The following is a 17,246-nucleotide window of genomic DNA, read 5'->3' on the forward strand; positions in this document are numbered from 1 at the left end:
CAAAGAATGGTCGATTCAAGATGATATCTGAACCGTTGAGTCTACCGGTCTGAGGCTCTCTTTCTCTCATTTTACTGTCTAGTCTCAGCTTTTGGACACAAAAGGGACAGCTCAATGGAGTCCATGCCCAGCGAGCGAAACCCCATACTATCATGTCGTTGTCATCTCCTCCCCATAATACCCTTTTCCCACGCCACCAAAACCACAGCATCCAAGGCTATTTCAGTAATCTCGTGAACCCTCACCAATAATTGGGGTAGTGTAGTGCTCATGTCTCATGTGTGTATGCTACAGAATTACCAGTGAAGAAAACCAATAACGGATTTTCTTTTTGTGATTATTCGAAGAAAGAAAGAAAAAAAAATGAGGGCAGCGAGGGTTTAGGTTTTGTTGGCATACGTGTAACTAAACTACAATACACAATACACTACGCAGACCGTACACTGTTAAAAAAGCTTCTGATGAGGGAGAAGAAGGGAACTTTGATTGAGATGCAACGTGCAGCTTGTTTGTACTTTAATCGATTCCTCACCAGAGCCAATGGATTCCTCTCTGCCCCTCTTGTTTTTCTTCTTCTACTTCTTCTATACCGTTTTCCGGTTAATTACCGGAGTGGTTAGCCTAAGCCTTTAATTAAAAACATAAATGGCATATTTATATGATTAATCAAACAATTAAAGTGTAGTTTAATGTTTAATTTATTTGGGAAAGCAGAGGAATTTGATACGTAAAAGGAAGCGGTTGGTGCATTGAATTGTGTGATTTGGGGGTTTGGAGGTAGCTTGCACACGATGAAGTTCTTGCCATCTAGAATAAAATTTGACTGAATATGTACCAAGGATGAAAAGGCAATCAATTCTTGCCTTGATAAACTTGTTCATCTACTTGGTTTCTCATTGGCTATTGCCGACACTTTTTAGAGAATTACTTATTCGCTTCAACTCAAGATGATGATAATGTGATTTAACTAACCAAACATCTATGATCAGCATCTACCAAAAAGGGGGAAAGGATAATTGCTAAGCTAATCAATGCCGTAACTCAACACATTTATATGCTATTCAAGGGTTTTGGTTTGGTCTACTCCAATACTTTTTCCACCTTTTCTTTTTCAATTCAACTACCAACATACTCACCTAGCAACCAAAACTACTTTTCATTAATACATCTATTATATTTCATTAGTATTTTAGAAGTAAATATTATAGTTTGTTTTGAGCTTTAATATTAAAAAATTGTCACTCGCTCGCAAACAAGCAAATAGCGTCTGAAGTTGACATAAGTGCATTTTGAAGTTGGTTGATTCCGAAATTAAATCTCAGCTAGATTAGGTGTCGTGGATGGTTAAAAAAATAGAATTGATTATTGTATGAAAAGGGAAGCATAATATAATAATTAGTGTAGGAAATGAGATAAAGTTAAAGTTAATTTGATAGGTTAACGATAATAATAGGTGAATTGATGGTTGTGTATTTTGACATTTGCACGATAAAGGTCATTAATGCAGGCTGATTCGTACTGGTACCATAAGCATATGGTAAACAATGGCATAGATCATTAGATTAGTGTGTATGGTGGCATTAATAAAGTGGACCTAGGTTTCTTTTGAGGGGGGAGAGATTGAGTGAGAAAAAATAAGTTTGATACGAAATGTGTGAGAAACCGGAAACAAATATCTGACTGTTAGAATCATAGAATGAAACAGTCACATATGATTGGACGGCCATGATGTCATGATTTCCAGACTCCACTTCATATCATTCATTCCTTCAATAAATTATACAATGCAACCCTTTTTTTTTTTCTTTGGGACTCAACTCCAAATATAATATCCGTGCATCCATCAACGGTGGTCCCCGCCATATCTCCCCATCCCTTCAGATCCAGCCGTGCAACGCGAATCATGAGATTCCCTTCCACACCCACTTCCCTACACATCATAACACTTTATCAAACCCCTCCCTCCGCTATAAAACCCTGTCGGTCTTCCCATCCCCACGACTCGCGAGAAAATAACGACATCTAACAAAATATCGTCACCATTTGGTCCACGCCTTTCACGTACACCCGTTTTCTGCGGCTCCTCTTCCATCCTTCTCAACGGATAAGATATTATCATCACATCCTCGCACTCCCCATCCAACGGTTCCCATTCACCTCTCTCACCACGTGTCCCTTCACAGTTGCCCACACAAAAAAGAAAACGAAAAACCATCCCTCACCTGTAACCAGTTCACCACCACCTATTTAACCATGGTTAATTTCTAACCTTACCCGGCACACACATACACACACACAGCGTAAACATAAACTCCTTATCCTCTCTCTCTTTCTCTCTCTCCGTCTCTCTCACTCACATCACATTACACATACTACTCTCGCTTATTGTTAATGGCGTCTCAGATCTAACAGTGTGAGCGCTTCACCGTTTCTGTTACTTTCTCATCGTGGGAACGACTCCGTTTGGCTGGCTATTGTTAGTTTTTCCCTATGCAGAGAATGGCCTACACGTTCTCGTTTCCGGAGGAGGTGCTGGAGCACGTGTTCTCCTTCATTCTGAGCGAGAGGGACCGGAACGCGATCTCACTGGTGTGCAAGTCGTGGTACGAGATCGAGCGGTGTTGCAGGAGGAAGGTTTTTGTGGGTAACTGCTACGCGGTGAGCCCAGTGATGGTGATCAAGCGGTTCCCGGAACTGAGATCCATTTCGCTCAAGGGGAAGCCGCACTTCGCGGACTTCAATTTGGTCCCCGAGGGTTGGGGCGGTTACGTCTGTCCCTGGATCGCCGCCATGGCATGCGCCTTCCCCTGCCTCGAAGAGATCAGACTCAAGAGGATGGTCATCACTGACGAGAGCTTGGAACTCATCGCCAAGTCCTTCAAAAACTTCAAGGTGCTGGTTCTCACTTCTTGCGAGGGTTTCACCACTGACGGACTGGCCGCCATTGCTGCCAACTGCAGGTTTCTTTATTTCCTTCTCTCATTTGCTTTGTAGCCGAGTGAAATGGTACATTGCTTGAGTTTGTGGATTATTATTGGTAGTGACAGCAGCCAGTAGGTAGTTATCGATGTAACTAACGTGTTCTCTTGTCGCCGGAAAAACTTGTGGTTTGGATCTTCGATAGTGAGAATCGTTTTGCCTTATGGTTAATGTGAACGACAGCTGTCTTGTCGTTTTAATGGTCAGATTTGGCTCATTTAAAATGAAACGTTATATATGTTGGATTTCAACTTCATCTTGGAGTTAGGGCTTTAAGAGCTGAAATTCGAATAGAAATTTTGTTTATTGGGTGTTTTAGTTTTCTGTTAATGTGTTTTTGGAGCGGACATCGTGGTGAATTCGACGGACGTGTCGCTATTTTTATTCGTTTTTTCAGGTGTTTGTTAGATCTGCTCTCCTTCCTTTTCAAGCATTATAACGTTTATGTTCTGGGACTATTTGTAAAAAATGTTTGAAATTTTGGCTCCGTTATTATCATTGATTTGGATGTCTAGTAATTTGACCCGTGATGTGATTTTGGGGTTTACCTTTAGTTACGTCTTGGTTTAAATAACTATTATAGTATACTTTTAGATTAGATGCTTGGTTGTTGTTGTTATTATTATCATTATTATTATTATTGTTAATTATAAATAATAATAATAATATAATGATAATAATAATAGTAAGCCCTGTTGATAATTTCACTCACCAGCCACGGGATTACGCAGTGTTGGGTTCTTTACACTATTAAACTTTTGAGCATTAATTTTCCCCGCGCATTGATTCCACTTGTATCCTCTATTTTTTTTTTCTGCTACTATCAAGAATTTAATTCTTGATTCAGGGGCATCTAATTATAACCAAAATCAATTACTAATATGACGTGAAAACTTATAATTGGTTGACAAGATAAAAAAAAACTTCTTACTAACAATGCCATATGAAATAATTTATTATTGAGTAATTTGCATGATTAGAGGGACATTTTTTGATACCGGATTAGAGGGGTTTGTGTGAACCATGTGAGAAAAATTTATTTCCCTTCTAAGCTTTTTTTACTTTATGTATGGCGCATCTGTGATGAATAGGATGATATGCTAATATTGGGGCATTGCTAATAACAATGTATTAAATTTTGGCTGTGTGGACCGTGTGGTTCAATGTACTACACTTTGGTTAGAACAGCATGCTAGTTTCTGAACTGAAGTGTCTCGATACTGTCATTGATAAATCCTCTGTCTGCTTATGCGTTGTAGGAATTTGAAGGAGTTGGACTTGCAGGAGAGTGAAGTGGATGACCTTAGTGGGCACTGGCTAAGCCATTTTCCTGATTCCTTCACCTCACTAGTTTCACTTAACATCTCTTGTTTAGGCAATGAGGTGAGTTTATCTGCACTAGAGCGTCTGCTTGGGAGGTGTCCCAACCTGCAGACCCTGCGCCTCAATCGTGCTGTGCCCCTGGATAGACTACCCAATCTACTTCGTCGTTGTCCTCAGCTGGTTGAGTTAGGCACTGGAGTCTACTCAACTGAAATGCGACCAGAGGTCTTCTCAAACCTGGAAGCTGCATTTTCGGGGTGCAAGCAGTTGAAGAGCTTGTCTGGCTTTTGGGACGTGCTCCCATCCTACCTTCCAGCTGTCTACCCTGTCTGCTCCAGGCTAACATCACTAAACTTGAGTTATGCTATTATTCAGAGCCCTGATCTTATTAAGCTTATCAGTCAATGCCCAAATTTGTTGCGGTTATGGGTATGTCTAATTTGTTTGTCTGGCCATGTCTATATTACGTCTCCGATTCACTGATCGGAGTCATACTTTTAAAACTCTTGTGCTGATTAAGGTGATTGCTACAGGTTCTGGATTACATAGAAGATGCTGGTCTTTATAACCTTGCTGCATCATGCAAGGATCTAAGGGAGTTAAGGGTGTTTCCGTCTGACCCATTCGGTTTAGAACCAAATGTTGCATTGACGGAAAAGGGCCTTGTGTCCGTGTCTGAAGGTTGTCCCCGGCTCCAATCAGTTCTATATTTTTGTCGTCAAATGTCTAATGCAGCCCTGCATACAATTGCGCTGAACAGGCCTAATTTGACTCGTTTTCGGCTTTGTATTATTGAGCCTAAAACGCCTGACTATCTTACGCATGAACCACTTGATTCTGGTTTTGGAGCTATTGTAGAACATTGCAAGGATCTGCAACGCCTATCCCTATCTGGTCTTCTTACTGATCGTGTTTTCGAGTATATTGGGACTTACGGGAAGAAGCTGGAGATGCTATCCGTGGCTTTTGCTGGAGATAGTGATTTGGGACTTCATCACGTGCTGTCTGGATGTGATAATCTTAGGAAGCTGGAGATCAGGGACTGCCCCTTTGGTGACAAGGCGCTTTTGGCAAATGCTGCAAAGCTGGAGACAATGCGATCCCTTTGGATGTCCTCCTGCTCAGTGAGTTATGGAGCATGTAAGGTACTGGGTCAGAAAATGCCCAGACTCAACGTTGAAGTCATTGATGAAAGAGGACCTCCAGATTCAAGGCCGGATAATTGTCCTGTTGAGAAGCTTTATATTTACAGGACTATTGCCGGGCCAAGGTTGGACATGCCTGGTTTTGTGTGGACTATGGAAGATGATTCTTCACTAGGCTTGAGTGATCATGCTGTGGAATGAGCCGAGGAGTCTAATGCTACTTTGATTTGGGAAATTGACAATGACAGGTACACGCTCAGTATGCAATTCTCTAGTGAATTTACTGTTGCCTGGCTTACATAGATGCAGTTATGGCTTGTGTTTGAGCTAGGTACATGAAAGAGAGAGTACACCGAAGGCTTGAGCTCGAATGCCATTCATTTTACACTGGCTGAGCTTACGAGATGCTCATTTACCGATTAATAAATAGACTCAAACTGTTGTATGTGCGTTCGATACTGTTGTTATATTATTTATCATACTATAATATTCTAGGGCTTCAATTTATTTGTATGTTAATCGTCTTTCGTAGTAGGATGTTGGACACATTTGTCTTTTTAAAGCCTTCTCAATTTATAATATTCGTATTCTAATGCCCACGTTGTTAGCTCTTCACAATTTTGATGCATTTGTGTCTAAAGCTGAAGAACAAAATTAGGATGAACTATCGATTATCTCGTGTGAAACAAAAAAAAAATGGTTCTATTGTTAAAAGGATTTTTATAGCCCCAAAAAATGATTGGTATTTAATTTGTTTTCATTGAACTTTGATCGTAGATCATATATGGAATCTCTAAATCCTTGGTTCTCAGTGGACTACGTTCGTTGTGTTTGGTCAAATGTCCCTGTTAAGCATAAGAAATCTCTGAATTGTTCCAAAAACACATGTGAAGAAAATAAAGGTAAACTTGTACAAGCAGATAAGCTAGAAACGGTTGAAACAGCTTTATTAATAACCCCTATAAACCTATATATAACTTTTCATTGTACTTTTAGTTTCTGTTTCATTCAAATGCTGCTCAAAAAATTATCACAAGTATAGAATCATAGATAAAAGAATCAGGTTTTGTTTAAATATTTTTACTATCTTTGTTGCTTTTCATTTACATATAGTTTTATTTTATGCTTCTGAATCGTAAGGTATTTTGTCCGTACGCCTTTTTACACATTTTAGCCGAAAAAAGTGGAGATGCAAAAACTTGCTGCATTTCATTACCGGATTACGACTATGTTTTGCTTTCAACAGCTTGCAAAATGGGAATCGAAGCAGTGTGTGAAAAGGCTGCAAATGGATCCTTTGGTGGCCTCTTCCCCCTGAGAGAAGAGGAGAGAATGAGTAAGCTTTTAAAAGTTTTGCTTGCGGAGGAGAGGAATCAGGTTTCAGGTGGCTTTGGCAGGCAAATTAGTGAATGGCCCAAATTCTGTGGCACTGGCATTTGAAAAAGCAAAAGAAATAGGAAAGGCTAGGCTGGTAAAAATGCCCTCAGGTGTGGTGACATCTGCTTTTCATTCAATGTTTATGGGGGAAAGAGAGGAGGAGATCCTCGACTGGTGAGCCACGTGATAGATTCGGTCACATTGGTTGGTGTCCCTACCTTTTTTCTTCATTCAACTTCTCTTTCTTAACACACACACACCATCAATCTATAAACACTACAACACTCATTCAAACTCTCCCACCAAAACTGCTGCCACAACACCATAGTTCCAAAGAACACACCCATTAAATTTGGTAGAAGACAATGTGGTCGTGTTGTAGAAAAAGAAACTTAAAATCTGCTAAAAGAAAAAAAAAGAGAGAGAAGAAAACAGAGAAAAGTGTGGTGGGGAGGAGAAGTAGGCAAGACAAGAAGATTATGTTGCACGGAGAGTTTGGTCCCCACCAAACTTATCCAATCAAATAAAGAAAAAGTAGTGAAAAGAAAAAAAGAGGCAAGGTGTGGGAGTAGCAGCGAGACCTGGTTTCATTGCTTAATGATGGCCGCACGTTTCATGTTCATGACCATCATCATTTTTATTCTCTTATTATTAACTCACCCATTTCCTTCTTTCTCATTTTACCACACTCATAACACTCTTCTATCATTGCAAACTTCCAATGATCCCTTTTTCGCAAATGGATCTTCATTTCACGTTACGTATTAAGCATTTTAAAATCCTCAATTATTATATCAGTTGTTTTATTATTTTATTGTGTCTCTGCTACTGTTTGCTTTTTTCAACAACACATGATTCTTGAATAATCTACCCAATCTTCATGGTTTAGGGCTTGAGCCTAAAAACCCACTCATTATTGGTAAGCCCATGAAGTTGACTACTTGGGATGAGGGTGACAGTAAAATAAGATGAACACCAATTCCTTTATTTGTATAACTCATGTTCGTTAATATATTATATATCATTCTGTTACATTGTAAGTTATATATAATTAACCATTGGTCATAATAATAAACAAGGGAAAACAACTTTCTTTCAATAACACGGTAACTTTTTATAGTGAATATTTTTCATAAAGTTAATTGGATGTAGTATTAGCTAAATCCTTCATGTTTTTATTCAATGACAAATCATCATAAAGTTTGTTAGTCTTTGTAAGAATTATTTTGCGCATGTTACATATGCTGATTTTTTTTACTAGGTAGTGTTCTTGCCAAGATGCGATAAAGTGATTATCGAGATGATGATCAGATGGTTTTCTTATGCATAATAATTTGTAGTGTTGATCTGTCACAAGGTGAAGAGAAGACTATCTGGAAAAGATTTTTCGACATTCAAATTAATAAAAATATAAAATATAAGTATAGTACTTAAAGAATATATTGAAAATGTATAAGTTGTTCAGTTCTTACTCTTTCAGTAATTGCGACCTAAATAGATTTAATAGCAAAATCTTGTAATAAAATTAAATATCAAATAATTATTTTAATTGCCCAATGATAAGTTTTAACTGACCTAATCTAATTGTGCAAATTAAGGTAGTAGTGTGGAGATAGATCCGAGGACATTAAATATGAATTCCAATTAACTAATTTCGGAAGATTATGGTAGAAGTTAAATGGGTCTTTTCGCTCACCGATTATCCAATCACAAGCCCGTCTAAACTCATACTTGTATTTGGACTGCCTCAATTAGTAATGTTAATAAATTTACATTCACAATACATTTTTTTATTAAACTCTTAGTTTCATGGTTGTTAAAATTTAAGAGTAAATAACTGTTTCGTCACTTGCCTACATTATACTACTAGGGAATACGTTTTTCTTTTAACCAATGATTTTTTTAAGTAATATAGAGTATTATTAACGTTACATAAAAAATGTTAAAAACAAAAATATTACTACTTGACTGTGGTTGAAATAGATAATAATGTTTCTATTCTTAAACTAGATTAGATCATATTAATATAAGATTTAAACTCTTCAAAGTTAACATCTCTAAAATAAAATAAGTATATCTGTATTAAAATTTATGTGCACCAAATTTGTTATGAATATATTTTAAAATTCTAATTATTATTTTTAATCACTTTCGATTGGTGTATAATAAAGATAAGAAAGAGAGTGGAAAGTAAGTTGTCTGCATATAAAAAACGTGAGTTGAAAGGCAATAGATTTGAGTAAAAAATTTATAGATGATCTTATATTAATAAAGTGAATGAATAAAAAAAAAAGAATAGTTAACTTGATTTTTCTAATTTGATATTAAAGGTAAAAAAAGGTAAATTCTTTAAAAAAATACTTTTAAGGTAGAAATAAGATAGTGAGAAAATGGAGAAGCATTTTGTTTTATAAAATGGCAAATTGGTTTATCTATGACTAGTCTATAGTATTATATTTTGACAACTAAGTAAAATGAAAGAAAAACAGTAAAATGAAAATAGGAGTATATTAAGATGTATCACTTCAAATGAAAAAGATGTCAACCATTTTAATAAATTCAACTTCAAAGTTCACAGAGGTATTGAAAAGCTCTCTGTCTAACACCTTATAATATATCCATACTATAACAAAATTATTATTTTTTTCATTTATTTATTTTTTAAATGATTGTTCAAACATTCTCAAATCTAAACCTTTTTATGTGAACCAACAGTAGTTCAACATGTATACATTATTGTTCACTTCATAAACAGAAATTCTCTTACGAGTTTCTTTAATTTTTGAAGTTAATAAATTACTAAACAATGTCAACAGGGTTAGTTACACAAAGTTAAAATAGTCATCCAAATTTTGAAATACTGATTTTAAGGTTTTATGTTTCTATCCCCAAGTTGAAACTAATACAATTCCATAAAGGATCTATCCCCAAGTTGAAATTAAGACAATTCAATAATTCTGTTAACAATCCTTAAAAACCATATTTATTACCAACGATATTTTTAGTGGAATTCTCATTAATTGTCTTAAACAAGTTTGTATCTACATAATTATCTTGATTTTATTTACACTTGCCTACATTTTAAAATCATATACATCCAGATGAATGACCACTTATTTTTTATAATTTTTAAACATTTAATTTGATCACGGGATATTATTATAAAATTCATTTTGACTTCTAAAAACTATTTAATACATTCTTAAATGATCCGGATAGGTAAAAGTTTATAAATAAATAGATAATATTCTCACAAAATATTTTAACTGAATACACTAATTTTATACTTTTTTTTTATACAAATATTATTATATTCTTAGTGACTTAAGCGTATGAGAAAATCTTCTACAAAGAAATCATCTTACTACCACATCAGTAGTTTTTTAACCCGTTTTTCTCGAGAAAAACTACTTTCATGAAATAATCACTAATAGTAAAAATGATGCTTGGAAAATAAAATAAAGATATTAAACTATGACTTTCCAATGTTATCTTTAAAGCTTCGTGTTTCACTTTCATCAAATAATCACGAAAAGTTTTCTTTAAGATTCAAGTTATTCACTCGTTCTTTATCAGTATTCTCTTCGTACAATTTTTAGTTGATTGATTTTAAAACCAAGTTTTGTAAGGAGAATATAATAATTTTATATATTATTTTTGTTTGTAAGAAAATAGGGTAGCTAAATCATAATTTTTTGAAACCTAACACGGAACTTGTCTAAAATGGGTGGTTAAGTTATTAATTAAAAGTTAGGCCCACAAAATAGTACACACGAGATTAGTATAAAGTTGAGAAAAGAATCTCGAGTACCTAATTGAAATTAGAATATTGTTGCAGGAACAATTTATTCCAATTCAAGGTAACAAAGCTGATTTCGTTTCGTAACGAGTTTTTGTTTTTTCTAGCTTCTTCAGCCTCCAAAGCATAATAAAGACCAAAGACCTTGAATTATTTGATTTTTAATTTTTAATTGTTTCAATATGGATTGATCCCACATCCTTGCTTTTTAGACTTCACATTTGAAAGATGATGAATTGTTTATACCAGGGAGATGGGATCTAGAGAACAGTTGAAGACTTCGTCTTTTTCTTTCTTTCGGGTAGTTTGCTAGGGCTTCACTGTGATCCTTCTGGTCTTCGCGTTACTCCTTCAGCTTTTAGTCTCAGGTGAATGTCAAATGGGGGAGGTATCTGCAGAAGACAATCTGACGCTTAAGTCAGTAAAGAGGGTGTTCGTACTCGGGTGTGTACAATAATAATGACATACTTTATTTTTTGGAATGTGTGTCATTTATATAATTTTTTAATGGGCTTAACTTATTGGGCCTGATTAGTGAAATGGATCACACTTACGGTTGCATTACCTAATTCTTAATGATAATTTAGTTTCACTGACCTTGGTTTGAGCGTTAATGGTTATATGTGTCGGTCGGTCAGGCCGTCCGCAGGAGTCTCGATCATCTCGAGCAAGAAGGTCAAGTCTCGATCATCTTGGTCTCGTCCCAGTACATACAATACAATTGAATTCATGGTGAATGACTTCGTAATTTATGTTACTCTATGTGAACAAGTTTAGTGACAAGTTTGAAATGGGGATTAGTGAAAACCAGGAGTTCTAAAATGATTATTTTACTGATTTTTAGGGCATGTTTTCTAGAATGATATTGAATATTGTTGTTTGGTTGAAAATTGAAATTAACGTGAGGTAGGGTTCACCAGACTTTGGTCCAGGAAGTCTGGTGTCTAAAGAAGAAAGTGATGGGAGGGATGAATGATCCAAGAAAAAATGTAACAGAAACTACTTCCACATTAAAAGTAGAAAATGGGATGCTTAATTTTTCCACTTTCAATAAAAGTTTGTACTAAAAAATTAGAGAGATGAAGACATCACGCATGCCCCTTCATTGGGTCAACGTTGGTACAATTGAACCAACCACCATGCAATGGCCCGCCATGAGAAAGGTCATAAATCATAGTTAAATAAATAGACTTGGAATTGTCTAATTTGTAAATCGAGACAAGTCATAAGAAGATAAGGGGAATAGCGAGGCCATACATGAACTTATTTTGCCTTTGATTGTTTTTGCAGAGGTAGCAAAGAGTTAAACGCAAGACCAAGCAAGAGATATAGCAATAATGGCTTGCGTGGAGTTATGCATAGACTTCATGGGACTTCTCATGGCGCTGGTGATTGCTCTCACTCTCATGATTATCTGTTCCTCCCCCAAGAGGCAGGTTGTGGTGTATCGCTGGCCTTGATCAATATGTTGTCACTTGCTACAGATTCTATTTCAATCTAAACTTTTCCCATTGATTCTTTGCATCCATTAGGTCAATTTTCATTTTTTCTGGCTTCCTTTGTCACTTTATCTCGTGTAATTCATACAGCTAAAAGCAGGTAACTGGAGATGTCCCATATTCATCTCCTCTGCCTCTCATAGCTGAATAGATACTCTGTATATAATTGCAATGAATAAAACAGAAGCTGCTTTTCGATCACCGAAATACCCACTTTCAAGTGTTTTTAGCTGTGTAATTTTTTTTTTTCTCACATGTTGTGGATAACTTAGACGGATTTTATTGATGAGTAAGATGTTGGAATTACTGATGAGATTTCTCCCACTTACGTTTGGTCTGTGAGAAGAATTAGAAACAACTACTACCTGCGTCAGGAAGGTATTTACATGAATTGTAGCAGATTCAAAGGTCTCAACTGCATACGTATGAGTGAATAACATAGAGACTTTGTATGATAAACATTCTACAATTTATATTTAACTCTGGGTAAAATGTCAACATAAATGTACTAACTAGTTACAGGGATTATCACTGCTTATACAGAGTAATTACTATAATGAATTTTGATTACAACATTTGATATAACCACGACATGGATAAAATGCTGGAGGTTTAGTCTGACCACAACAGTTTACTGACCAATATAATCTATAATCGTAATCAACGCAGTCCGTGGTTCCTCAGTAAGCTTGGTCACCAAATTGTGCTCTTTTAACCAAAAACATTACGGTGCTGATAAAATATAACAGAAGGATGTTGTCCAACATTCGTCCCTACTTACGATTTACTGCCAGCTACATTTTTAGTTGAAGCTTGAATAGTCTCCAAAAGATGCTCAATTCTGTATTTCATAACAGGTTGCCCTCTTCGGGTCTTCTTAAGCATTTTTTCCCGCAAAGCCTTTCTCCGAGCTTCAGCTTGTTCTCTCTCTTCCTTCTTTACCCTCAGGACTGCCTCTCTCTCCGTTCTTTCTTTCTCTTTCTCTTCATGCTGCTTTTTGTACAGTTCTTCTAAACTAAAAGCACTGTTCTTCCTCCTCCTCCTTTCACTTTTGTCCTTGTACTCGCCAGTTTCATTTACATTCTGTAACAGCAAACGAAAACTAAATGGATATACGCACCAAAAAAATAAATACAGACTTAAGAGTAGTAATTTATGAATTGAAGCCACAGTACACACTCTTATGCTCGTGATTTCGCAATCATGTTAATAACCTCAAAAGCAAGCACCTAATAAGAGGTCAAACCTTATCATGTCCCTGAGCCAAGGTGTGATCATTCTGTTGATTTTGTTGCTTTAACAACTTCTTAAACTTATTCACATTCTTAGCATTTTTATAGAACTCCCTTTGCTTCTCTGACAACAAAGAAAGAACAACTGTGAGAAGAGTATAATGGTTTTCACAAAGGAAGTTAGATATGGTAACACTCATTCTCACCTCAATTCATAATTCTGTATGATAAAGGATATAATAAGAATTCAAGCGAAGGTTAAGAGCCTTATTTACTAAGCTTATCATGACAGAAACATGTCTTAAAGACCACATATAATAGAAAATTTTACAACACATTATTATTGGAAAATGAAGAAATCACATAATCTGAACATAACGTGACAAGGATTTAAGGTTTGATCATCACCAAAATGTTCAATTACATTAACAGAACAATTTGAACTAGCTCCACGGGATTTCTGACAAATATCCCCTTGTGGGAAAAGCTATTTACCTAAATAACTACTGTTATGTCCACGTTGGATTTTAACCCTTCCCCATCTCCCCACAATTATTCACAGGCAGTGCCAAAAAAGATCACACTTGTTATGTGCTTAGAGCTTTTAGCACAAAAAAACTGATGGAACAAATAATATGGAAATGTTTAGCTGTGTTGGAAAGTTGCTGTAGTTGTGGCTCACCCTAGGATGGAAACAGTAGGAAGGCACCAGACAGAAAACATGAGAAATGGCTGGCGATGATGCCAGAGAACAGTGGGTCAAGTTTCAGGAACACAAGGCACGTGGTTGTTTCAGAATAAGGTTTCGATTACAAAACCCAAATAAGTGAATTGAAAAAACAAATTTGCTCAGGGTAAAACAGGGTTCTCAACATTAATGGATGTTGCACCTGCTAGTGCAGTGAATAGCAGCAAATGTGGCTGTACCAGTTCATGCAGAAGGAGAAACAGTAAGCTGTGATGCGATGGGCTTCAATGGAGTGCCAATGGTGTTATAACTACACTTAGCATTTATTCTTCATAAGATTTGTTTATTGAATGATTAATTTTTATGATCAGACCACAATCAATTTATCACATTGATTCAGCCAATAAACAGTTATTCTTCCAGCAAATAAAGAATAAGGGTATTGCACAATTTGACAAAAGGAGTGGGAAGATATATGGGTGACAACGTTTTTAAAAGGAAAGAAAGACTACAACTGTGTATAGCTACAGTAAAAGTAATAGAATGGAGTGGAATGAAGTAAAATGATTCTACACTCCATAGTCTAGATTGTTTAAAATAGGATGAAGCTGGACCTCAAAGGAGTGTATTCCATTAAAAATTCCATCCTATTTTAAACTAGTAGAACTCATCTTTTTCCTCTGAACAGGGATATGAAATAAAACTACCACTTCTTTCCAATTCATCATAAGAGTATCCAAACAATAGCGGTATACTATTATTCAATTACAATTCAAATCCACTTTATTCCATTTTACATGAAATCCTATGCAGCATTTCCAACATAAAAAAAGAACCCTAATATTTGGTGACATTAGCACCAAATGCCAACAGACATTGCTCTTAAATAACCTTCATGATAGCACAATAGCTCTCACATGGTGTAATGTCTCAAATACATTATTGCAATTCCTTCCAATATTGAGGCTACTATCATTCTTGTGGTTGCTACCTGTGTCCTGCCTCTTGTCATTTTTTACACGTATTCAGCCAATTGAATTGAATCAATATAATGCCAATTTTTTTCTATGGTTATTTTTATTACGTACAATTCAATTGTTATATACATATATAAATATGTATAGCGGATTATTAGCTTTTATTTTAATTTTTTTCACAATCCACGGTTGATAACATTGCTAACAAATATAGTATTTTGTTATTTCCATGTGTCCAAATCCATTAATATCAGTGATTTTATGAAGAAAAAACCTAGCCCAAACATTAAGGGAGAATAAACCACTGTACACTATTTAAAAGGCTGTTGGCAGTAAAATATGCGCAAAGAACAAAGAAAAACTTATTACTCGTAATACTTAGAAAGATCACTCAAAAGTTCGCACAATTAGCATCACCAAGCAGGAATAATATAAAACACATGGAATGCAAAAAAAATGCACCTAATCACTCACAATTCTAACCACGGGAAAAAAAAAGGACTTTATAATAATTTAAACACAACAGAGACTACGAGTGGATGTCAACATTTTATTCCTCTTTTTTCAATTCCTTCAGCTAAGAGCATATTATTACTGAAATTTTACAGCTATTCTAGCAGACACATAAAACGATACAAGAGTTGAAAGCGTGAGGAAGAAGCTGAGCGAATAAAAGAGACAAAAATGCGTACTTATGATAGCTGGGTTATAGTGATTGTTCTTGGCCTTTGCATTGGCGAAAGCTTCGAGCGAAAGGCCACCTCCGCCCATCCTCGAAAAGTTCTTCTTCATCGTGTGCTTCTTCTTGCGATTATCACTGCGTTCCTCATTCTTCTTCATTGTTGGAAGGTGGATGTTCTTCAGAACAGATTGGGGGAACAACGATGAATAAATAGCAAACCCTAGAAATTTGCAGATACAGCCTCGCGGAGAAGAAGCTTTCTTTGTGGGCTTTCCCTCCGGCCCAAATAAGATCGACTGGACCCAATAAAATGATAAGGAGCTAAAGGTCCAAACTGAGGCTATTTCTTTCTGCCGCAATTTTAAATTTCCAAAATTACCTTCATTCTAAAAATCTGGAATACAAGAAAATATATTATGAAAATTAAATCTGAAATATATTTTTATATTTTAAAAAAAATCAAAATATAATTGGAAAATTAAAATCTTATTCCAGAAAAATAGTTCCAGAATACAAAGAATGTATTACAGAAAATAAATTCTCCAAACATATTTTAGAAAATAAAATCTGAAATTAAAAAAAAAAATCAAATCCAAAAATATATTCTGAAAAAAAAAAAAAAATCTACGTTTCCCTTATTTAAGAGTATTTTTATCACTTCACTTAAGTATCACAATTCATCGGGTACATGAACTAATTGTCCCAAAGTCATGTTTGTTACTGAAAAAATAAAATAAAATAATAGTTTGAAGCCCCTTAATTTTAAAACTTCTATATCACTTTTTAATAATAAAATAATATATTTAAATGAAAATAAATATAAATAAAATTAATATTCATATTTATAAGGTCGTTGTGTAAAAAAAAGTCTTAGTTTCTCCTTTTCTTATATGGAAGGAGATGTTACTCTTAATTCTTATGCCCGTTCTTCTTAATTTCACTGTCAACTTATATGCAACAGATATTTTATTAATTAATTTTATATTTTTATAATTTTAAAAAGTATAGTATTCTGGTGAATAAAATAAAATATAGTACAAATTGATAATGTTTTATGTGGTACAGAAGGACAGAAAATAGTTGGTGATGGAAAACAAATAAAAATCTGGGAGAGCAAATGTGTGGGGAAACATCACATTAAAAGAGAAATTCAAGTATTTATATTATATTATAGGATATTGATAGATTCACAGTTCACATCTCTTAATATATTATTATTTTGATATTTTTTTATATCATTTAATTACAAATTTATTTTTTATTATATGTATTTATATTTAAACCTATCACATCAAGAATCAATTGTATATAACTCTAGTTCATCATTTCCCTATATTATAAATGAAGAAGAATCTACTGAAGAATAACACAAGTATTTGTTTATAGCTCTTTTGGAACCCAAAAAACAACAAAAAAGTGATAATGATATTTTATTTAACAAAAGTAATTCTATTGATTTGTATGATTTTATTTATTAGTCACCTTTATTAAAAAATATGAATTTTAAATTTAAATTAATCTTATAAAATTGGTTTATAAAATGAA

General features: G+C 34.9%; 2 protein-coding genes across 4 annotated transcripts; one reads left to right on the forward strand and one right to left on the reverse strand.

Moving 5' to 3' along the window:
• Positions 1 to 1,564: 1,564 nt before the first annotated feature.
• LOC137814698 (protein TRANSPORT INHIBITOR RESPONSE 1-like) lies at positions 1,565 to 7,633 on the forward strand. 3 transcript variants are annotated; one of them, XR_011081672.1, is made up of 5 exons: positions 1,998 to 2,960; positions 4,239 to 4,731; positions 4,836 to 5,695; positions 6,225 to 6,349; positions 6,694 to 7,633. XR_011081672.1 is itself a non-coding variant. In XM_068617568.1 (4 exons), the coding sequence occupies exons 1-3, from the start codon at positions 2,491 to 2,493 to the stop codon at positions 5,646 to 5,648; spliced, it is 1,776 nt and encodes a 591-aa protein (XP_068473669.1). In that variant the 5' UTR covers positions 1,565 to 2,490; the 3' UTR covers positions 5,649 to 5,695; positions 5,779 to 6,046. The 3 variants fall into 3 exon arrangements, 2 of the variants coding, with proteins under 2 accessions (XP_068473669.1, XP_068473670.1); XM_068617568.1 differs by lacking the exons at positions 6,225 to 6,349; positions 6,694 to 7,633 and adding an exon at positions 5,779 to 6,046 and having other exon boundaries at positions 1,565 to 2,960; XM_068617569.1 differs by lacking the exon at positions 6,225 to 6,349.
• Positions 7,634 to 12,568: 4,935 nt separating this feature from the next.
• LOC137814702 (rRNA-processing protein FYV7) lies at positions 12,569 to 15,984 on the reverse strand. The gene is made up of 3 exons (XM_068617574.1): positions 15,712 to 15,984; positions 13,369 to 13,478; positions 12,569 to 13,205 (listed from the first exon to the last, which is right to left on the reverse strand). Exons 1-3 carry the CDS (start codon positions 15,857 to 15,859, stop codon positions 12,900 to 12,902), a joined length of 564 nt encoding a protein of 187 aa, XP_068473675.1. The 5' UTR covers positions 15,860 to 15,984; the 3' UTR covers positions 12,569 to 12,899.
• Positions 15,985 to 17,246: the final 1,262 nt, after the last annotated feature.

Source organism: Phaseolus vulgaris, chromosome 1 (genome assembly GCF_000499845.2).
Source record: "Phaseolus vulgaris cultivar G19833 chromosome 1, P. vulgaris v2.0, whole genome shotgun sequence".
NCBI lineage: Eukaryota > Viridiplantae > Streptophyta > Magnoliopsida > Fabales > Fabaceae > Phaseolus > Phaseolus vulgaris.